Raw genomic sequence first — 23921 nt, forward strand, 5'->3', positions numbered from 1 at the left:
TCTTGGCATTCTCTTCCAGGGAATTCTGAGCATCAAACACTTCATCTCCGACATTCTGGTAATTTGTCAGTTTGTGCTTTTTCTGAATCATGACTTTATGTGTGTAAAGTAAAACAAAATTTAGCTGACAGTTCAAAACACATATAATGAACTAAAATGCTCTCAGGCATTCTGTATTGCTTTCAAATATTTTCTTGTAGATCAGCTTTTCTCATTTAATATTAGCCCTGCTGACTCAACATGTACACAGGCATGATTTACTCCTCTTTTGTCTGGTGGGTAATGTCTTTAAATGTGCATGTGGCTTTTCAATCAGGCCCCGTAGCATGTAAGCTAGGTTAGCGGTTGCTAATTCATCTGGGTCAGTTTTCTCGTTCTTTCTTTTAAATATGTGTTTCATGACGAATAATGAAGATTTTAGCTGAAAAAATCACGAGATTTGTGGAAGATTGAGATAGAAACCTAACAAGTGACAGGTAACAAAAACAAGTATGGAAACAAAGACTGAATTTCTGACCAGAGGATACACAACACACCACATCTGCCACAATGTTTTCCCATTTGCCAGAATACACCTCAGTCAAAGATTTCTTTTGTTTTATTACAAACAAATACAGTACAAAAGCTCTACACATGTCAAGACAAGGTTTCCTTTTTTCATGTCAGGAAAAAAGGTCACAACACTTGCAAATTAGAAAAATATGCCTACAGGGGTCAAAACATTTAACCTGTTTATCAGTTTCAGTATTTTACTTTCTACAAATTGTGACAGAGCCCATGAACATTTTTCATGTTCTAAATAAATTGCAAATCATGTCTTATTTAGTTTTGTAGCAGAGCCTGATGATTGGAGCGTGCATTTTTCATTGTCCACACAGAACAGACCAGAGTGGATATGTGGTACAGCATGTGCACAGAGTGAGAGTAACCCACCACCTATCATTACCTGAAAGCCCTTGACAAAGATGACATCAGAGTCCATTTGTTGAAGATGAAGATATTTCTATTGACACTAGCCCTCTTAGAGTGACAAAGTCTTTCAGAGACAGTGTTTGGGGTTGGTGACCAAAGTCAAATCCCTGTTCTCTTTCTAGAATGCGTATACTCTATAGTCCATGAAGAGTGGAGCTAATAATGTCCATAAAAGTGGCTTCTACGCAGTAGCAGAGCTGGACATCAGGGTCAGCTCCCCCCAGCTCCTCTGCTGTCTTCTGTGGTAGAGTCAGCTTGGAAGAGCCTCCTCCTGGAACCACAGCCTCCTGTGGTTTCTCTTTTAGATACTGCAGGCCTGAGGTGGGAAAGCAAAAAATGTTGAAGAAATGATGCCTTCTTACTTTAACAATGGCAGATCTTTCCAAGGTCTTCTTCTATGTATTACCAATATCTTTAGAAACACTTTCCACGATACACCATTTCCCTATAATCAATGGCAACATACAGTTGTGTTGTCAATGCACAGAATAAAGTGAACCTAACCTAACCCTACAAAAAATATAACTTATTTTTTCAGCATACAGAAATTCTGAATGTATTGACCACTTTTCAAAGTCTACATACTATATATATTTTTCCATAATTACAATTTCAGAGTCACTTTGCAAGATCAGTATATAAAGGTGATGAGGGCAATTTTTTTTCAAGCTGGATAAGATATTGTGCGTTCACAACACGATGGCCCCATGACATTAATCTGGCCATCTGGGCACAGCAGGACAAAAAACCATTGTAGGACCACTGTCTGTGGTGCCTCTAACTAGACGGTAATCCACTATCAATACTTTTTCTTAATTTCTTGGTCTAACTTAGTCTTAGACTATATGTATGTCCAGGTTACAAGAGTTTTTTTAAAAAAAAGATCAACAAAGAGAACATGGTGGTTATTTCAAAATATACGCTACCATTCAAAAGTTTGGGGTCACTTAGAAATGTCCTTATTCTTGAAAGAAAAGCAGTCTTTTTCAATGAAGATAACATTAAATTAATCAGAAATACAGTCTCGACATTGTTAATGTGGTAAATGACTATTCTACCTTGAAACGGCAGATTTTTAATGGAATATCTACACAGGGGTACAGAGGAACATTTCCAGCAACCATCACTCCTGTGTTCTAATGCTACATTGTGTTAGCTAATTGTGCTGAAAGGCTAATTGATGATTAGAAAACCCTTGTGCAATTATGTTAGCACATGAATAAAAATGAGTTTTCTTGAAAAACATGAAATTGTCTGGGTGACCCCAAACTTTTTAACGCTAATGTATGTACTGAGGAATGGTGTAACCTAAAGAAAAAAATCTTAATGAAATCTGAAACCGTAATAATGTCACCCAAATGACAAACTGTACTCACGGGCAATAAGAGGGTCGATGTCCCTGGCTTTAGTGGCCACATCAGAAGCACAAACCTGGCCCACTTGTACTAACAGAGCTGCCACATCATCATAGAGTGGAGGGAAGGCCTGGCAGAAGGCCACCAGACATGGCAGGGTGGGCATGAAGAAGGAGAAACGCTTGGGACGAGTCAGCACTATAAAGCAGAACACGCACACACTTAGAGGATGCAGAAGAGCTGTGCAAACATTGGCTACAGTGGCTGACACGCTGGTACATATTGTACACTTTTGTAATGAAGAACGAATGCTGTACTAACAGTCAAAGGCCAGATGGTGGCAGCCAAATATAGGAATAAAAATGTCCAGACCAATTGTATGACAGCAGCTGATTTATGCAAGACTAACTGTTAGATACATTACACAGTCTGTATAATACTGGGAGCAAATTAAATGACTGACACGCAGAGGCAGGTAAGAAGAAGTACATGAAATGATGCGCGAGGGCACAAGATGTAAAGACAAAAAAAGATGTTTGCTGACCAGTTAAAAGCGTTCCCATAACACTGATGGCCAACCTGGCCACACTCAGGGACTTGGGTAAGGCGTACTGGGTACACAGGTATGACAGCAACTGAATTGCAAAGATCTGTGGGGACACATAATTACAACAGCTACACATTTTGCTCAATTTATTTATGTAGAAAATATGCAAACACCCAGTAGAAGTGCTTTAAAAAAAATCACAACAGTGTAAGAGAGGCTCTGGCACAAGCCCAGGGCAAGTCTAGGATTTAAAGCCAGAAAAAGAGGGGAGGGGAGACTGGGAGGCCTCACCTGCTTTTCCAGCTGGGGCTGGGCCAGCAACTCTGGGATGAAGTCCAGACAGATATGGATGGAGGGGATGCCTGCCACAGTTAGAGGCAGCAGAGCTTGAGGGTAACCCTGACAGAGAGGGAGACAACGGGAAATATGAAACTTATGATTTAAGTAGGAAACTAAGGGAGGAAGAAGGAAGACACAGAAAAGTTATTCAAGCAGTCATTTACACACACAATTGCTATCTTTAACACGTGTGTGTACATGGAGGCACACAGCAGCCTCTGCTTACCAGTGAGGATAAAGGCGGATTACTATGACAGGGGAAGGATTGGTTTGATGAAGTCCACCATATGGCTGGCTGCTACTTCTGGGAGTACTGCAGTCACTTATTCCTAATGCCATGGCAGAATGTGATGACTAATGGGGTCAATGTGATTTAGCTCTTCATGAAAAACCTCTCAAAGGTTTTTTCTGCACCATGATGCAATCCATTTACTATGACAATGTTACTTTCAATGGCAAAATTTGGGGGAAGCTTAAATATGTAGCTATGCAGCAATGGCTCCGTAATCTAAACCCATCCTTCTTCGCGTTGTATTACCTGAAAGTGAACCAACTTGGCAATGTTGGGGTCAGCGATGAACATCTGATGCAGAAGACAGCAGATGAGACATTGCACCTCCCTCAAGTCACTGAGCAGGCCTCCCTCTGGCTCAGCATCCTCCACGCCCCCTCTGGCTCTCGGCCCCAGGCTTCCCTGTTTCGATTTTCCTGGCATGGAGCCCCGAATGCTCCTCAACAGGCTTTCTGTGGTGGCCCCCAGCTGCTGCTCTTCGGAGGTTGGCAGACACACCTCCAGGAGAATCTGGACTGCTGCGCTGTCCTGGAGTTAAACAGAAACATGTGGGTGCAATGACTGGGCGTAAAAGGTCATCCTTACATATTTTAGTGCTATTTCGTGAAATACTATTTTAGCATTTGTGCAAACCCATTACATGAAGCACCCAATTCGGATATTATCAGCACATTAAATGGCCGTTATATTCATACACGTCAGCCAGCAGGGACTTTTTCCACATTCTGCTTGACTCGGTAATCACGTTATCATCTGATCTGATCTGATGCTATATGACAAAGCAGAAACTAATCCCAATAACATCTGTGACCTCTTGCCGTCACATGAATAATTCCATGTGAAATCTCTAATGGAACTGTCACCCTTGAAACCTATAAAATGGAACTTTGTATCATGTGGCAAACATAGCAAAAAGGTGTATTTTAACACAAATTATCCTTTTGTAAACTTAATCAAGAAGTTTTGAGTGAAAGCAAACCTCAAAATAAGACTCAAGTATAAAATTAATACTATAAGAATGGTTGGAGGTGTGTCTGGCATTCAAGTCTCTTGTGTGAAAGTCCGCTGACTTGTGTCTCCTCCACCCCCTCCAGCTTCCATATGTAGACCTGTTCCGCTTTGTAAGTTCTAAATTGCGACTCCACCACAATTAAATAAGGCGATTAGATTAAATGGGGTAATAATAACAAGCCTGCTGCACCTACTAGAAGATGAAGGAGGACTCTATGGCCCCTATGTATGGAAATGATATGAACTGATAAAATCTGGATCAAGTGCATTAAGATAAAAATACAAGTCCTCCATTAAAAGTGAGATTAGTATGTGTGAAATACGAGTGTGAAAATGTGTCTGTCAATGGTTAAAGTACTTGTGCAGCTAGAAGGGCGTTTTTCAGCTCCTCCCTGGTAACCTCAGGTGTTTCAGGTTGTCCAGGCACGCCTAGGTTTGAGACAGTCTGGCTCTGCCGATCAAAGTCAGCTGTCTCCTTCAAGTGGCATTGCAGGTAAGCTTTTGAAGCCAGCAGATAGCCATTCAGCATGTGAAGGACGATGTCCATCAAAGGAGGACACCTGGCCAAAACAAACCAAAGAAAAGTTCATTTTTAAGTTAACTGACACATATTAATTATTCTTCTATATTGTGAAAATGCTCCTGACAATCTCAACTTCTCCCTTTATTCTTGTTACACTTCACTGCATCTATGTGGTCATAACACTGTGTTCCTATGTGCCCGGTAGTTACCTGTATACCCTCTGATCGCAGCGCAGCACAATGAGTGGATCAACCATCAGGTCGTTCTGAGTGTACTTCTGCTGCCTGAGCAGCTTAGCTGAAGGTTGGAGGGCATTAACTGTCATCACCCACAACCTGCAACACAGATATGTTCATTTTAACTTTCCTGTCACATCAAGTTTTATGAAGTGAGGGATATTTTGCATCTGACTTACAGTACTAGTTTTTGTTGTTGCCTGGCTTTGGCGCATCATGACTCAAATGAAATGTGACACATCGTTTTGTTAAAGAACAGTAAAATTGCTGGTTAACAGAAATATGATTTGCACTTCAAAAACAATTCACAAATATTCAAATGCCCCTAAATTATGATGTGGCACACACCCTTCACTAGGGGTTTAATGACTTCATTTACTCATAGACAAGCCCATGGCAGTATCTCACCCTCAATCCCTCTTATCAGACTGATTTTAAACTCTAAACAGCAGGGTACTCTCGGAACTCCAAGCCTTCATGCAGCTTGCGCACTGACATCAATCAGCGGATCTGTGTGAAATCTGACACGGCTGCCCTCCTCCTAAATTCACCAGAGCCTCTCTTTCCTATCCCGCTGCAACACTCAATATACAAGAGGGAGCAAGGAAGAGACAGGGGAGGGGGCAAAAATCCCTTACATCTACCTCATGGAGAGCCTTGCTCAGTTTTCCTGCCCTTAGCTCTTCTTGTTACAGGACCCTTTTGGATCGATAGTATGTCTGCTCAGAGCTTTGGTAAGTGTGCTCCTTTGGGCCCTGGGGCACAATGAGGGTGACCCTCATCTGTCCAGAGAGTTCACACAGTCTGACAGAATGCTTGGCTCAAAACCTCTGATCTCTTCATACAATAACCATTGAGCAAGCAGCCTGGAGTTCAGGGCAACAACTCTTGCTCCAAAAGTCTTCCTTTAATCCATTTACTCCCAACAACTTTACACAGTCCTGGGAGAGACAAGACCCAGTCAAGCACCACTGTTAACCTTTTAGAAAAGATGTCTAAATTTAACTGGCAGCCACGAGAGAAGTTCTGCAAAACATACCAAATTCTAATTACTGAGGACAAGATGCATATTTGGAGCCTACTACCCAATTTCATATATCAGTGATTTTATCTTATATTAAAATTAAATTCAACAAATTTAACATTAATGTTTTTTTCTATACCTTGTCCACAAGATCTAGTCATGTCCAGAGCATGTACCTGCGGGGCATCACAGTGTTAAGGCCCATCCAGAGCTTGTTGAGGGTCTGCAGTATACGGCGAGGCACAGCAGGCTCCAGCAGCAGAGCCATGCTGGCTGTGAGGGCCTCTGCATAAGGAATCAAGTCTCCAGGTGAAAGCAGCGTTAAATGCTCCAGGATCCGCATTAGTCTGGGACTGCTGGATGGCAACTTCTGGAAGGCTGGGGGAACAAAAAGTGGAACTTAACTCATCAAACTCTAGGGCTGCGTTATCTTGTTGTGTTCTCTTAACTGATGTCAATGAATGCACACACTGAAGTGACTAGAAACCAAAACGTTTTGAAGCACCAGCTAAGTATGCATGGGGAAACACATTCACTTTGACATAATGATGGCAAGAAAACAATAAACTACAGTGGTAATTAACCCCAACACTTAATCCATAAATTCCATAACTTCTTGTCTACAATTAAGAATACCTTTCAGCACTCAGACTGTGAATGATGTAAATTAAAGAAGTAAGGGTCAACTAATTCTAGGTTTGGTTGATTACTGGATCCAATATTCAGCATTTTTGTAATTATCAGTATGACTACTTTTTCAAAACGATTTTCAATAAAATAAGTTTAACTCAAGAATGCAGCACTTCGGCTCTTATGCAGCCACCTCTCTCTATCAGTAGTAACCACTCTGGTTTCAAGCAATGTTCTGCCCACAGGGCTACCTGATTGGTTATGTATCACAAGTATAAGCTCAACAATGCTGAAGTATAAATGTTGAAAGGAACATCAAGTAACAAAGGCATGCTAATTAAGTTTTGTGTTGGAGTTTGCAGTGTACTCATTTTTGCACCAAACGTTTAATTTCTCAGCAAATAAACATCTGTATCAAATACTGGTTATCAGTCTCCTTGATTACTGAAGATCAGCCTCAACTACCTAAACTACAAAATGAAAAAAAGCTACTAAGTCATTAACTTAAAGGGTCAAGTTGTTCACCTCTCTATGGAATCTGTTTTCACATGTTTGAAACCGCTTTTCGAGTCCTGCCACCAAGCCAAGAGAGGCAGAGGAAATGCATTTCTCCTTATGACTATATTTCTCAATTCGCAATCAGTTAACTCATTGTTATTCTTGTCATTACAACCCTGAAAAAGTGATACTGCAGATGGAATTTAAAAATACAACATTGATGCGTTATGACAACATAAGCGGGCACATTTGCAAATATATATATACACCGTACAATATCCTGTGTAAATGTGCATGACACTAATTATCAGGCTCTGTCCATAAAGCAATCTTTTTTTCCCAATCATTCCCAATGAGGGGAGAACATATGTGTATACATGCAGTCACTCAGAGATATAGCACTATACCTAGCTCCATGCTTTTTGTGTGCCTGCTCCAAGAACTTCTAGTGAAAAATCTGACAACTCTTATAGGGAGGCGCTGGCGTTATCGCTGTTGCTTCTTTTCAGGGAACCAGTCATATGGGTGGGGCTTGTCACCCTGGTAACCATAAAAATGGAAGAGAAGCTTGTTCTGGCCGTGTATGTTATCATGAGCTCAGCTGTTGGACAGAAATTATCACAAAAAGGGGTGATGCTAATCCATCATATGACGAAAAATCAAAGTGGTGATATGTTGTCAAGATACTGCTGTCATCGTTACAAAACCCATCCACAATGTGGGTTTGCATTTTTGATGACGCACTCAACAGTGCCAGTGCTTTTCTGCTGGAGAAAAACGCAATATGAACACATGCCATCACACTGCATTTTGTCAGTGATCTATAACAAAGAAAAGCCTATTACAGCATACCCTTTAAATCCCAAAGGATTAACTACTGCGACAAGATTTCAATTGGAAAAAGATTTTCACTTGTAAATGTATAATATAAATCTAGTATCTATTCCTTCTTTCATCACAGGCTGATACCATGACATCTCATCTAGACAACCTTGACCCCTGGATAAGTATAAATGGTGCTAGTTTACTTCCCAAGGAGAAGTTTCTGACCTGACGATGTTTTTCTTTCATATGAGTTTTTTTAAGAACTCTTTTCAGTTTACTTATATCATTATGTCTAAACATTGGGCAATTTTAGCAGAAAGGCATGGGAACTGTAAATTCAAAGCTACCAGTCTTAACCTCCTCCCCCAATCTGATGCTGATATTCCCATCCTGTTGGCTCACCCTGATGGAGCTGGCTCTGAGTGTATCGACAGGTGTTGCTGGGAAGCATCATTCTCCTCAGAAGGGGCAGGGTACCAGTCACCTCCTCTTCACAAACCCAGTCCTCCACTAGACAAAGATGAGGGTAGTTGGTGGCAAGAAGTCTCAGCAGGGCAGAGTGCAGACCTGGAATCAGTGAGAGTTTATTTGCAGATTATCACACAAAACAATTTGTGTTTTTGTGTTAATAGCTAACTTGCATAATCTATCACTTATTTAGTCAAATAACTGTAATCAAACATTTTACCTCCTAACTCTTGCTGCAGCCCCTGGGCCTGGGTAACCAAGTACTTAATGGGGATCTGGTCCATCAAAGCTGCTGAGTAGGACTTGGGCTTCCTCTGCATCAGAGCTTAAAAAAACAAGGGTGAATGAAGCACAGTAAACAGGGAGAGTGAGAACATAAAGCAAAAGAAGAACAAGACGGAGCATAAGTGTTTTATTTGGTTGTGTAAGGACACCAGAGCCACTGTGCATTAAAGAAACGGAGGTGATTTTTCATTGACGTGGGTTCATTACCACTGCTGATGGGCTTCATTACTCCTTCTTTGAAGGCTGTGGGAGCACTTGGGTAAACACAGCAATTAAAGAGATGGGCATAAACTCTCACATAAATCTGGCCTAATGAAGGGCAAGAGGAGAGCTCGTCATGGGAGAGAATAAACACTGACTAGGCTAACTACTAATGCTCAATCTAACCTACAGTTGTCCTAGTTAGCTTTGCTCCTGCAGCCATTGTACTTTGCTCTTTGTCAGCCATCCATTTATTCTCTATGAAGCAGCCAACATTCAGTGCCAAGACAGAAAAGGATGAATGACTGCACATCCAGAGTGAGAGCGTCTCCTACAACTTAACAGAGGACAAAAGCTTCCTTTCTCTTCTCACTGCCTGGCAAATTCCCTCCATCTTACATACAATATTTTCTTCAGTGGAAATGACAAAGAATGCACTTTAGACAGGCAAAGAAAGAGAAAATAAGAAATGGAAAGGCAGTGAGCCAACAGCAGAGGGGAGCCAGGCACAGTGCAGTGTTTTGTTTGGATACAGTTATTGTCTTGCACATACCCAGTTGTTTGGTACTAGCTAGCAGGTTCTCCTCATAAGACAAGATGTAGTAGAGGATAAGGAGCTGGGTGGTGATGGAGTAGCGCTGTCTTCCTCCTCGACTACTATCTCCTTGCTAACCAATAGAGAAAAAGGACAAGCAAAAATAACATCTATGGGTAGGAGACAGGTAGCACAACAGGACTAAGTATCATCGGTAAAAGTGAGGATGGACACTTTTAAAGGGTTCAGCAGTTCGTCAGCAATAAGAAAATTCTTGGGATGCTTGAAATTGGCAGTGATTGCTATACATTTCCAATATAACAACCTACAATACAATAAACTCCAACTTTAAAAATTTACTTCATCCATTATTAACAATTTTGTGTCATAAAAATTGTGTTTGCAGCAACAATTTTGCTTCAGGCTCATTTTAATGTTTTTAAAACAAACAAAATAAAAATTCAGTACTTATAATATGATTGTTGTGTTCATAGTGCTCTAACTCGTTAAACAATATTCTCATCATACTCATATTTTTATAATATGGTTACATAATAAGCTGTACCTTTCTGAATTACATAGAGATTGAAAACATGTTAAACCTATTAAGATGAAAAAGTAACAGTAGGGATGAGGATGGACAATATTAAGTACAGTGTGCTCTTACTGAATTCCAACATTTACTACTGCTGTAACAATAATCAAGCAAAGTAAAGCAAGAATAACTGAATGAGAGTATGTTTTAAGCATTATTAAGATAACATTTTGTAAAATGTTATTAAAAAAAGAGACTTGACTCAGTTAATTGAAATATTGCTGAATATACTGTATATCATAGTATGAAGGGAAAATCAAGCTCACACTACAAAACTAAACGACAAATGCAATGTACACAACGATTAACTTGTTTGTGTGCAGATTTAGATTTTTTGCAGCTCAAGCGAAGCACTCACCGCAGCAGAGCTCTGGAAGACATTGAGGATCTCCTGCTCAGTGATAGGCTGGTTTGTGGCCTCTGGGTTGGCCTTGGAAGCTGGAGTGAGGATGGAGTTGATATAGGCATCAATTAAGGGGATCAGTTGTGTGTGGATGGGCGTTGTTGTCTCGCAGAGTTGGCGATAGATCCAGTCCTTGAAGACACACACAAGGACAGCACCAGAGAGAAACAAGCTTTTACACAGGAGTACCTTTAACATCATCCAGTCATCATATTGAGTCATATAAGGCGTGTCATACCTTGATGGACACTTTGTGCTTGGTGAAGGCTCGGCTCCGGAGCAGCTGGTAGATACAGTGAATGGGGAGAAATCCTGCGATGTTGGCACTTAAGTTGTTGGTCACCGCAACTCTAACAGCATGGGCTGTAACCACCTACATAACAAAAATAATAAGCATGTTATCAATACAGAAAAAGGTCCTTTTGATTTTTAACTGACAGCGTGGTAATGTGAAGGTAGAAGGTTTTCCAGTTACACTAGTAACATCTATGTGAACAAACATACTGTCAAATACACAGATGTAAGATTAAGTCTCATGATGATATACTGTATCAACAACAGGGTGAGAGTTTGTCATAGAGAGAATCTATACTATCATGTTTGGTTGTGTTTTTCTGTTGTTACAAATCTGCACATCTTTGAGAAAAAGTGGTTTATGACCATCAGGTTCACAGTACTATATAATTTACATGCATGTGTAAAAAAAACACAACACCATGTATTGAGATGTTGAGTGATTTTTAGAGTCGATGTACAGGTACACGTTCCACAGGACCAAAAGTCAGAATGCATAAGGTGTCACAGATCATGTAAAAGAGGAACCTGGACAAGAGGGTTGATAATAAAGTACTGTAAATACTTGTAGGATACATTTCACTGTTGTTGTAATAATATTATTTTTTCATTTTTTTTTTTACATGTAGTTAATTTATTATTTACATTCTTTTTTCACATGCCATAGAAATGTCATGCCACAATAAAAGTTTTTTTTCCTGACATGATAGTGTTTCAAACAGCATTTTTAATTTTATCATTTAAAAGCTCCATCCCAAGTTGTTTTTGCAAATTAAAGAGTGTATTCATTTCAATGGCATACTTTTAGCTGTGATATTGAGAATCATAGAATAGTACTGGTGGTGTTGATACCAACTACCACATTTCTGGAATGGTTATAAAAGGTGTTAGACATTTTTGATTACAGCATTGTAATGCTTCCTAAACACACAACTGCCTAAAATTGCTTGGTGGTAATAAATAATATACATTAAAGTTATCTGAAGCTACCTGCACACCTTTAGAAGCTCATTTCATTATGGCAAGTTCTTACATCAGAAGCCACTACACACCTCAATTTAGCTCTCATAGATGTAAAAATATTTGTTGGCATGATAAGTATAAAAGCTTGGTTGAATTACTGGCAAGAAGGCAAATTCATTGCTGTAAGCACAAAATGTGAAGGGTGGAAGGATGAATCTGGAATATAATGTACCTGTTCAGTGAAGATCTCCTGTGTGAAGATAGTCTTCATCTTGCTTAGAGAGCTGGGCTTGATGGCAATCTGTAAGAAGTTGAAAATTACCCCACAAAAATTATAAGACACATCAATAGTGGTAGGTTTGTTGAGTGAAAACAACCTTCAGGCAGCAGTGCTGGTATTTTGTAATTCCCTCCTTTCATATTTCATAAGAAAAATTCTACATGGCAGGCACAACATTGAATGGAGAGGATTGCCCTAGGGGTGGAAACAAACAGGCTCTAAATCCAATTACATTACACATCTTAGTGGAAAATACACTAAGACAGGAAAACTACTTAGCACACAGGCAGGAAACAATAGTGCACTTAATAAGTAATAAAACAGCAAATTGGCCTCAGGGTATGGGGTGCCTTGCCAGATATGTGTATGCTGCAAGTGTTTCATTAGTGATATAGTCTTTATATGCGCCACTGCTGCAGTGGAGGACTGGGGCCAGTAGCTGGTCAGCCAGACTGATGTATTGATCACTGCCTCCCTCCCACCTACCACCTTACCTTCATCCCCAAAGTAGAGCACACCAACTCAATAATGGAGCTGAGCTGGTTGCTATGGAAATACATGGCAACCAGTAATAGCATCTCTCCAAAAGAAGCAGATACGCCTGCAGCACTGTAAGGAGGAAGAGACACACATATAATGAAGAGGCAATTGAGGAAAGACATTTAGGCTTGCCGTTAATCCTGCATCTTACAGGACAGAATTTTAATAAACTCATTATGCTAGTTGCATCAACACACACGCTCACGCACGCACGCACACGCGTGCACACACACACACACACACACACACGACACACACACGACACACACACACCTCCTTCTATCTGCCGGTAGCCCTTTAGGTAAGATTAAAGTCTGACTAAGGTCACGTAATAATTTATGCTTTATGGACTAGAGTCACTAACAAACATACACACATTGATAACCACTGCTGTAGTTGTTAGGACAGGTCACATTAACTTCATTTTAACAAATAAGAAACAAAAGCATTGCTGAGTTTATTGCTGTCTAGTCCCACAAAGAACAAACAATTACAGAAGGAGGGTCAAACACCTCCCAACTGTGGACAGACATAAAACACACACACATTGAAGTGTGACTAGAGACGTAGCACTTAACAGATTTTATGCCATCATTTAACTTTTACTGCCCCTTGTTGATTTTATTACTGTTTCCTCACATCTCCCTGGTTTGTTATAAAGTTTCACTTAATTCTGTAGCAGACACGCTTTTCGGTAGCAAAAGATCAACGACCAAGACCATAAGAGTGTAATGCGAAAAGTGCAGCAATAGAGAAGACAGTGTATGCTACGCATCCCATAATAATCACACAAAAAAAGAATAAAAAAGAAACCAAAATGCTGTAAGCAAGATAATACATTTACAACATTGGAGTGAAACCACAGAAATCAGATAGTTACTGAAAGTGTTACATAAATAATGAATTACAATAAAAAATGGCAGCTTTTTCTAAAATGAGCAGAGCTGTCAGTTACATATCAAGTACTGAATATATGTATGAATCATAAATAATGCTATCGCATACTGGTGAATGTTGCATTATAAAATTATTATTAGTTCTGTGAAACCAGCCAGTTGCATCATTATAGACGTGATGACATATTAGCATAAATGTTTTTACATTACCACTTTGCAACATAAATTGTAATTTTATGAACTCAGCACAGCCTCCTAAAGTTAGTAGAATGTTTATACTGGCAATAAAATTAAGAGCAGTACATTAATATTTGCATTGATTAAACTGCATACTAAATGCACACACAAAATTACTATACAATTGCTGTTACAAATAGAAATGGGAGATATGTATACGGGATAATAATCACAGAATCCTTCCAACATTCACATTATACATCACTATTTAAAATAACAGTGAAAACTTAATCCTGCCTCTTTCGGCGGAGTAAAACTGAATGTTGTAAAAGTTGTTAAAATCTCATGTGACAGCTTCCAGAGATAAAATGTATTCAATATTCTTTTAGACATGCAAACTAAGACATTTTCCACCCAACATCTCAGTATCACACATCTAGACCCTGTCTTACCTCTCAAAGTATTCTTCCTCTTTGATCATCCAACTGAGCCACATGACCATCAGCTGTTCTTGCTCTGGAGTACTGCACAAACACACACAGGATTATGCATACTCTACATATAAAAAAGGAGACTGCTAAATACCAAATGACACAGAGAAGTTTTTTGGAACGCAGTATGTATTGGCAGGAATTCAAAACTGGTAGCTGAATAGGGTTTGTGATACCAAACTGTATGTGTTGGCTGAAGAAAAGTAAGACTTTTAAAAGTAGGAGTCAATCGAACCAGCTATATGTACCTGACTAGAGTAGGGAAGGCAAGCAGCTTGCAGAAGGACAAAGAGACAAAGCGAACACCAGCAGGAGTGGCTGGAGGCCGGCTGGTCATTAGCTGTAATAGCTGCTCAGCTTCCTCATCTGTAGGCCTGGAGAGAAATCACATTTACAACAATAATTATTAAAACGTCTGTTATATCTGTGGACTCTAAAAAGAATCACATACATGTCAAAATCATCACTACACAATTATGAAGTAATAGGAGGGTTATTGCATAGTCTTTGACCTACCTGAGACCTGCGATACCCATGAGGGCACAGTACAGTCGCAGCAGAGCGCTGGCCTTCACCACATGCTCCTCTCTGAGGCCAGAGTATCCTGAACTGCCTTCCTCTTCCATGTCGCCATCATTAGGCACATGGGTGCTGCGTGAGCGTGGCAAGATGGCAACCAACTCTAGCAGTAGCTGTCTTCGCATCTGCCACAGCACTGAGCTGCTTTCTCTCTTGCGCTTTCATAACAGAGAGAAAGTGAAGCAAAGACCTCTGTCAAATGCTGTTTTCATCCAAGTGTTAATATTAGGGCTACAGTCAGTAAATCGTGTTCTCCTTCGTTATAAACAAGTTAAATAATACAATTATTTCCAAAACTAACTAAATGTGTGAGCAATAGTTTAGATGCAAATTATAATGTACCAAACCCATAAATCAATATATGGATGGAGCATTTCAGTACATTTCTCCGGTGCTGCAAAGAGGCTTTTCCTCCCAGCTCAGGAAGACTTTTATTGTTTAAAAAAATCTAACATTTTATAAAAGAAAACACAAACAAATGTCGACATTTGCAGTGAAAGGCAGACTGTAAAATGCATCTGCCCTTCATAAACTGCAAGAACTGCCAGCACATAGACAGACACATGACCTCCTTTGTATCTTTTGTTAAATTTAGATCATTGGCATAAATTTAGAACAATTCAATTCAGTAATATGGGAAAGAATAGGAGCAACACCAAACCAAACCCCCACCAGTATCCTATGCTGAATGTTAGCAACTGACACTTTATGAGATCACTGGGGTCTTCATTTGTTTTTGTATTGTTTTCTATTTTAGTTTTAAATCAACACTGTAAGGACATTTCAGCATTCTGAAAACATTTTTGCCAGTCTTCACTAACTAAAAGGACTGAGGGATAAAACACGTTTCTAGGTGAGGTTAGAATAAGAGTTTAGGCTAGGCATTTGGTTGTAATTGTGGAGTGTGGGGATGCCACTGAGGGCAGTCATAAGTACAGAAAGACTCGTGTCGGAATGAATCTATACTTTTTACACTATGGATTACATTGCATGCACGTTAGAAAAAACTATTTTCTTCCTAACACAAGGCTACTTGTTTTGTTTTATCTTGTACAAGTACAGCTTTGTATCTACTGGAATTTTTAATGTTTTGTTTAATTGGTGTATATTTGAAAAATTACAATACAGAGTAAAGATGTGTCCTTACCTGTTGTCCATTACGGATGAACATGCTGAACCAGGTACGGACTTTGCTATTGGTGCCCAGCAGTAGACCGCTTACATAAGAAACTAAGGGACTGACTGCCTCATCTGCTGCATCTGGTTTGTAGTCCAGAGTCAGAGCCACACCCAGACCTGGCAGGTGACACTCCTCAACCTGAGAATAACAAAAGAACACACGGCTTTAAACACATTTCATTAGTAATGTCCTCAGTTCTGTGTATGTATGATAGTTTTATGATTGTAGAATCTTTTAATACATTCAAAGTACAACCCACAATTGAATATTGGCATCTTTTAGCATATTAATCATATAAACTAACTGTTGGGTTGTAGACACCATTACTTGGTATTTACATCACTTACATCACCCTGCATGTCATTGCCCCTTTTAGTAGGTCTTTCAATATTTTTTTGATCATAAGCTATTAGCAAAGTCAACTAAAGTTATCCATATGTTAAGAAACACTAGCTACTAACATCCATGGCTGAGTACTCCCTGAAAACACACAATTTCAGCATAGCATCACATCAATTCCCAAGCCCGATTGTCTGGGTTCACAAAGTACAGCCAAGTATGAGTCCTGCTGATGCATCATTCAGCAAGGCAATGAATTTCTACTACCTCCTGGGGCCTCGTTCGATAACTGACCTTGTGCTGTAACCTCCGTGAGAGAAGGAGGGAAGCAACAAGACAAATTTCTCCCCTCAGGGATAGCATCACAAAGTGTACCACAACATAAATCAGTAAAGAGAAGAGAATCTTTTTACTAACCTTTATGAGGGGAGTTGATCTAAGTAAGGAAAAAAAAGTTCCTGGCACAACAGGGTCTATTGCTAGTCAGTTTTATGAGAATTAACAAAACTTAGTCTCCAGTGATGTTTAGCTGTTCAGAAATAATACCTCTGTATTTACTGCTGGTAAATCATTCATTATTTAACAAAGCATCGTGACACATTCCAGGTAATGGAGCATATTATCGTTCAAACATACTTTGAGTCTGAGATAATGTTATGGATACCCTCTATATTAAAGCCACTCTGTGTATGATTTGAAAATTCCCAACAACTGTACTTTGTAGAAATGCAGAGATAAATAAAGTATGGCTGCAGTGCTGCATTAAATTTATTTGCTATTAAGAAAGGCTACAAAATCGCTTAAAATATGTACTAGCTGCAAAGAATTATACTGAGATCATACCAAATATTTAATGAAGCAATGTTTTTGCAAACACAACTATCCTGTAAAACAAACATTTTGTCATGAAAGCATATCACAGCAAAGGAGGAAATTCTAAAAAAATGTGCTAACAAGTATTCATTTTAGTTTACATATGCATAATTAATGTGAAAAAATCTATTGCACCAGAATAAATGTGGCACAAATGCACTTCTAGTGGAATAAAGCAGCTCCCAGATAAGAGAAATTATTCTTCATCTGAAATGATTTTTGGGATATTGTAGATTAGGGGTGATTCTGCCTTCAGAGCCCAGAATGTACTGTGTGTGATTATATTCAAGTCCCTCTGAGGACGTTGATTAAACTCGTAAAAACACATCTCTGTGTATCAAAGTTGCATATTTAATTTTTTTTCACTTTTTGTCGGTCTGTAGACAATCATACTGAAAAATATTTGCTGGCTCCCATGGAGGTTTTGTAAGGATGTGACATTGCACTGTTTACAGGATATAGCAGCTTGTTACAGGCTGTAACACCATGTCAGTGATTATTCCTGAGGTGTGGCAAGCACACTGGGTGGATTTCTGGAGAATGTAGATCTTCCCACTGTGTTGGGCACAGTTGATGGAAAGAATGTCGAAATCTAAGCTCCTCCAAAGTCTGTCCTCTGCAACTTCAACTACAGCTCATGTAATGATGAGTTGTAAAGGTCTGTAGGACAGAGAATCTGCTTTCACACTTTTTGTTGTAACAGTCTGTGCACCAACAGATTTTTGGTTGTGCAATGACTTATGTGGCTGACAAAAAGTATGTGACGTGTCCCTTGCAGACATGAAAAGGACAAATTGGCCTTAAGGGTTTGTCATGTATGAAACCCTGGAAGTCTGTATCTGTGTTACTGAGACTGTCGTCAGTAAACTTCAGTTTCAGTGTGGAAACACTCAGTCATGGCACTGACTACCTATTTTGCTAATGATGTGTCTTCTAGCAAGTAAAAAAAAAACATATGGAGATGTTAACAATGTAAAAAAAAACAACATTTAGTTGTTTAATAGTCAAACTGACCACCATAGCCCTAATGTTGAGGGCCTGTGAGGGGTTCATCTGACACAGCTGCCTGAGGGCCTCAGTCCTGCGCCGACCACCCACACTCTCCTCATCCTGACGCTCTCCATTCTTGATTAGACCTCTGCAAACTACAATGACAGACAAGTACATTTAAAAACCAGAACATAATTTGGACTAATGAATTTTCTGGAACTGTCTGTGCATCACTGACAGTAACAGTCTATCATTTCTGCAATGTCATGACCAAGTAATCTCATCCATAAATACTATACACCATAGGAAAATGACTCATTTTACTTCTTTTTAACTAATTTTCCCTGCACTTTTCCACAGCAGATAATCTAAAAACTAAAACTTGTATGGTTAGCTCAGACTGTAACATGTTCTGAAATTATATTAGTTTCCATGTCTTCTACTTCTGAATTATTTCACATGCCATAAAAGAGCCAGTGGACTTAGGTCTGGTTACTAGCTGGTGTTCAACATGACAGATCTTGATGATTCTCGACAGAACCATTTCGCACACTCCTTTGAATCAATTTATTCCACTTTTAATCCAATGAAACAAGGAGTTTTCCAGTAACAAAGCCAAAAGGACTTGATGTTGACTGCTATGTAACACACAAATGCACTATACACTTAGCTCTGACCCTCTGTGTGACAAGGAGGCACTGGAGACAACAGGCTTTTTTTTCTAATGAATCTCTCAAAGCACACATAACACTCTTTATGAGTCGGAGCGAGACAGAAATGTTCATCGTCAAAGACAAAGTGTGCACACCCTTGGGCCAGTGGCATGGATAGAAGTAAGAGAGGAAATCAAGTCAAGAGAAAAAGTAAAAAAAAAATATATATAGGGTTGCAACTCAATAATTAGTTGCCTTTAAGTATAATGACACTATCACAGAAAGTTCCTGAAGTAATGTTTAGTAACATCCAGGCACACTGACTCAACACATGAAACTAGTACTGGTAATTAACCAGCTGCTCTATCTGCTGACAGCATGTGCAGTGTTGTGAGACAGATGAATTACCTTCATTGAAGCTGTCAGGAACATTGGCAACCAGCAGGCACAGAAACCAGTCGCCATTGCGTACATGAAGTAAAGCTTCTGCCACATCCACAATGGGCAGCAAGGAAGGCAGCTCTAAGATGAAGAAAAATAAACACATTCTGGACAATTTGTCAACTGCAGAAGACAGGATCACTGAAATGGATTATTTTCAGGCTGGCTTCACAGAAGTATTTGCTGTTTTTTCCTGATATATTATTGATATTAGTTGCTGGCAATCTAATTATCAACACCAGTAGCAGATAGCGCAGATTTTGTTGCAGTTTCTGATGTATAATCTTTGTCAAAAATATCCCTGTGATGCACATTTTCAGACTGTTTCTGTAGTGAGGAATCATTCGTTGTTGCACAAATACACAAAGACAGTAATCTGCTGGCATTTTACATAAGGTGCACTGCTGATGACTGATTAGTCTTACCACATAAAAAAACATTACTGTATATTCAAAATTTCTGCATATAACATAACATTGCACTGACATTCTTGCACTGCACATCTTTGCACTTTTAAACTTTATTTTTATTTTTTATTTTTATTTTTTCTGTTAAGCCACTTTATCCTCATCTCTCACCCTTGTATATACTGTAAATATTATTACTATTGTTCTATTATTTTATTCTTATCACTACGTCCACTGTTACATAAGCTGCTGTAACAATGTAAATTTCCCCTGGAGTGGGGAGAAATAAAGAATTTTATCTTTATCTTTATCTTTAACATTATAAATCTTTGAATGCATCAGCAGTGAGTGAATCACGCAAACTAAACTGTAAGTTCCAATAGCCTTGATGGACAAATTTGGAAATTATTGGACTGATTCTGACCAGTCATTCTGAAGCGACAGCATCATGCAAGAAATTTCTAGATCGAAGCTAATCTTGCATGAGCCATGTGTAGACTGAAGCCATTTTTAATTGTTTGTCTCATTAGAGTTGCACTGATATGTAATTTGGGGTCAATAAGGTTGCTGATATTTTTGTGTTTAATGTTTCACACTCAGAGATGTTAGTTGTGTTTTTGTAAACTAGGTAGAACGATTAAAACTGGGATAGGCAGTAATTTTTTTGGTGTCATTGGGAACAAATTCCATAAAAAAAACTTTTAGCATATTGTTATTCAAGAGGTCTCTGGAAAGTTGACATCTGCAACTCTTACTAACTCCGATTTCAGATTTTAGAAAATATAACCCTGATGAGATACTTTGGGCAATCCCAGGTCTTGTCAGAGAAATTGCACTGCTCCTTTGGGCTGGTCATTGGTTACACATGTGGAGCTGTGCGTGCATGTCCCTTAACATGATGGGAAGTCTTGTTTAATGGCGGAAAATCCAACAGAAAAAGTTGCTTTCCCAGCACTGGCAACACCTGTATCACCCCAGAAACCCCAAAAACAGAAGAAGTCTAAAACATTACACAGGTAGATTTTGTTGCACTTAAGGATAACAAGCATTGCTGTTGTCAACTCCAGTAAACAATACCCCAAAGTCTATTTCATTCTCTCTGCCAGGACTTATCTGCTCTGAAGTCAGTTTGCTGTCTGCAGTGTGTGTGAATGTGATAGAAGGAGTTGTGTGTGTGTGTGTGTGTGTGTGTGTGTGTGTGTGTGTGTGTGTGAGAGAGAGCTCAGCCTCGTGCAAACGGTCTGTGACACAGCGAGTAGAGGAGAGGAAAAAATTTATCATTCAAACCCAGCTTTTAAGTGGCATCCCTCCTCCGTAGCAATGCTCCACAATACCTGACATTATCACCTCAAATTCCAATATCTGAACTGTAATTTTGCATAGCTAGTAAAATATCCATTTATGTATCACTGTCTATTGCTTGCAATGAGAACATTTGTGTACAAAAGCTGTCACATGCAGTACATTCTCACTTGTAAATCATCCTCCAAGTAAAATTCATAAGAAGATAAACAGAAGCTGGGTACCTGCTTGTAAAATGCAGAGGACATCTGCAACCTCCTCCAAGTACACAGGACTTTCAAATAGCTCAGAAGACTTCAAGAAAAACTCTCCATTTGAGTCTGCCACCTGCAAAACAACAAGAGGATGGGAGACAGACTGTGTGGATCAATCATCCAAGTCACCCTATTAGATGAAGATTAAACTACTTAAGGACAGTTGCAGTGCTGAGAATATCTCATTTCAATCAATGTGGGAGCAGCTGCCAGAAATAGTAATTTCATAACAGTAATTTCTTATACCAAAATAAGCTGTGATGAACAATTTTAAAAAGCTGTGCAATCTTATTTCTTTCATCTGAGACCCATTTCCACAAGTAAGATATTTTTAATCATTCATTAATTAAATCATTCATGCATTTTAAAAAAATGTTCAGCACTGCCTGTCAATATTTAAGCATCTCTACAGATCTCTACAGTAAACATAAAGGCAGCAGCTCAGATTTACACTGGTAATATCAACTGAATCCCTCTTGGGTGCAGCCTCTTAACAACCTATAAACAGCTGTAGTTACTAAGGTAGCTTAATGTAACAGAATGGGATTTTAAACTTAATTGTCAACAATTTGCTTAAAATTACATCTAAGTTTTGTTATTTTGTTTCTTAAAAACAAAAATAGAAAAGAAAACATTGTCAATGTCCTGTGACTCACTGAATTATGCAAGAAGTTCTGACCTTACCTTATTCATGATAGCCAACAGTTCACTAAGGGTCAGACGAAGCCTTCGAAGGGGATCACTGTGTTCAAACTCCAGAGTCAGGCCATGCTGCAGCTGTGACACTAGGATGCTCTCACCATTAGAGCCACCTGCCTTGTGCCTGACAGAGAAGACAAGAGGCACTTTTTGTATGAGTTGATGAATAACCAGACTGTAGCTTTGAATTTCATGTTACCATGTGAAAGTTATCTATACCTAAGCTGCTGCTCTTTCCGTGCATCCTGCTCCAAAGCATGAAAGTCCACAGACAAAAGTGCTACAATGGAGTTGACAGCTTCCACTCCAGAGAGCAGGCGGAGGATAAGCTTCTTGTCCTGTGCCCAGGACTGGCTCTGATCAGCAGGAGCACATAAAGCCATCCTCACCAGGCAGGGCAGCAGCAGCCTCAGCTCTGGGTCACTTAGGGCAGCCAGTCGCACCACATCCACCTTCTGCATGGCTTCAAAAGCATAGGGGCTGACAAACTGCAGCCCCGTACTGTCTGCCATCTCTCCACACCTAAACATTGGGGGACAGACAAGATTTTGATTTAAAAAGACAATTTAAAGAGCAAAATATGATGCCATCTGATGCAAATTAACCATGCCTCCTGTGGGTCATAATGCACTGATTTAGAAAACTGTGTGCAAACTCCGTAAAAGTACACAAAGACAGGCGAAAGTTCAGCTGACAGAAGATGATTAAGTAACGGTTGTCACAATGTGGTATTATCTATTTCTACATATGTTAACTGCAACGTTAGTAACTACTATGGTAATATGCTTAATGGTAATTTGTCTAGAGGTTTGGTCGAGCAGTTGCAACAAAAGAAACGTCAATTGTTTCAAACGAAACAAGGCAAAAGCTGTCTATAGCTGATAACTCACGCTAATGCTAGCTACTGCTGGGAAAATCAATTATTGTTAACTTTAACTGACGTAGAATTTTCCTGTCCAGGGTCAAAACATCTTGAAACACGAGTTGCACTTTGAAATGTCTCCTAAGCACATGTAATATAGCTAAGGAACACTCGACTCTTAACTGGGGGCTTTATTGTTAACGTTAGCTACTAGCTAGCTAGCAGCACTCATACACTGTTCCTTATTCTTTCAGAGCGACTCTTAGCATGGTGCTAGCCAGCTAAGGCTAGGCTAGGCTAGGCTAGGCTAGTTTGTCAGAGGACAATACTCCTGTGTACTCCCCTGTCTGTCTCCGCCATGTACACATCAAATGTAAGCACAATAGTTTAACAAGAACGTCCTTACCTCACTTTACTAGGATGATACTGAGTCTTTACACAGATATTTCACCATGGAGGCCTTCAGACCTCGGACTCTGTTGTGTACCGTCAGCCCCTACGGTCTACCGTTACAGGGCAGTCCTGAATCAATGACAGAGAGAAGCTGGTCTTGGCTGAAGCCGGTGGGTTTATGGAAATGATTTTAGCGCCGTATTTGTCACGTCCTGTCTATCATAGTTCCCGACTGGACCTTATCCGTATCTACAGTGAACACACTGTCATTGTGAAAGTGAGGGACCTGATGTTGTCCGTACGGCGGAGCAGCGCTGACTGACTGGAGCTCTGACACATGCTGGAGGCAGGCAGATCAGGTCCTGCCCTGATAGCAGACACTGGGCTGGTACTGACCAACTGTGGAATGTATATCTCATTTCATTTGCAGAACAGAAACAAAGTTCAGCGTTATTTTAATATGTGGCCAGAAACCCTCCTAGTAGTGACGATATGAGTAAGATAAGACTCACTTTATTGATCCGTCATCACAATACATATGTGATATATTTAAGAGCAGCAGAATTTCA

The 23921-nt window shown here is 39.6% G+C and overlaps 1 protein-coding gene across 1 annotated transcript; it reads right to left on the reverse strand.

The window, feature by feature from the left end:
* Nucleotides 1-580: 580 nt before the first annotated feature.
* Nucleotides 581-23683, reverse strand: ints2 (integrator complex subunit 2). The gene is made up of 25 exons (XM_023267426.3): nucleotides 23366-23683; nucleotides 22317-22619; nucleotides 22083-22221; nucleotides 21369-21471; nucleotides 19403-19516; nucleotides 18366-18496; nucleotides 16107-16277; nucleotides 14897-15117; nucleotides 14629-14754; nucleotides 14342-14413; nucleotides 12771-12885; nucleotides 12229-12297; nucleotides 10978-11112; nucleotides 10695-10871; nucleotides 9760-9874; nucleotides 8941-9045; nucleotides 8655-8819; nucleotides 6476-6677; nucleotides 5249-5374; nucleotides 4875-5076; nucleotides 3752-4033; nucleotides 3166-3273; nucleotides 2872-2977; nucleotides 2349-2525; nucleotides 581-1288 (listed from the first exon to the last, which is right to left on the reverse strand). Exons 2-25 carry the CDS (start codon nucleotides 22607-22609, stop codon nucleotides 1107-1109), a joined length of 3636 nt encoding a protein of 1211 aa, XP_023123194.2. The 5' UTR covers nucleotides 22610-22619; nucleotides 23366-23683; the 3' UTR covers nucleotides 581-1106.
* Between the last annotated feature and the right edge of the window lie 238 nt (nucleotides 23684-23921).

The sequence above is a fragment of the Amphiprion ocellaris genome, chromosome 14 (assembly GCF_022539595.1).
Source record: "Amphiprion ocellaris isolate individual 3 ecotype Okinawa chromosome 14, ASM2253959v1, whole genome shotgun sequence".
NCBI lineage: Eukaryota > Metazoa > Chordata > Actinopteri > Pomacentridae > Amphiprion > Amphiprion ocellaris.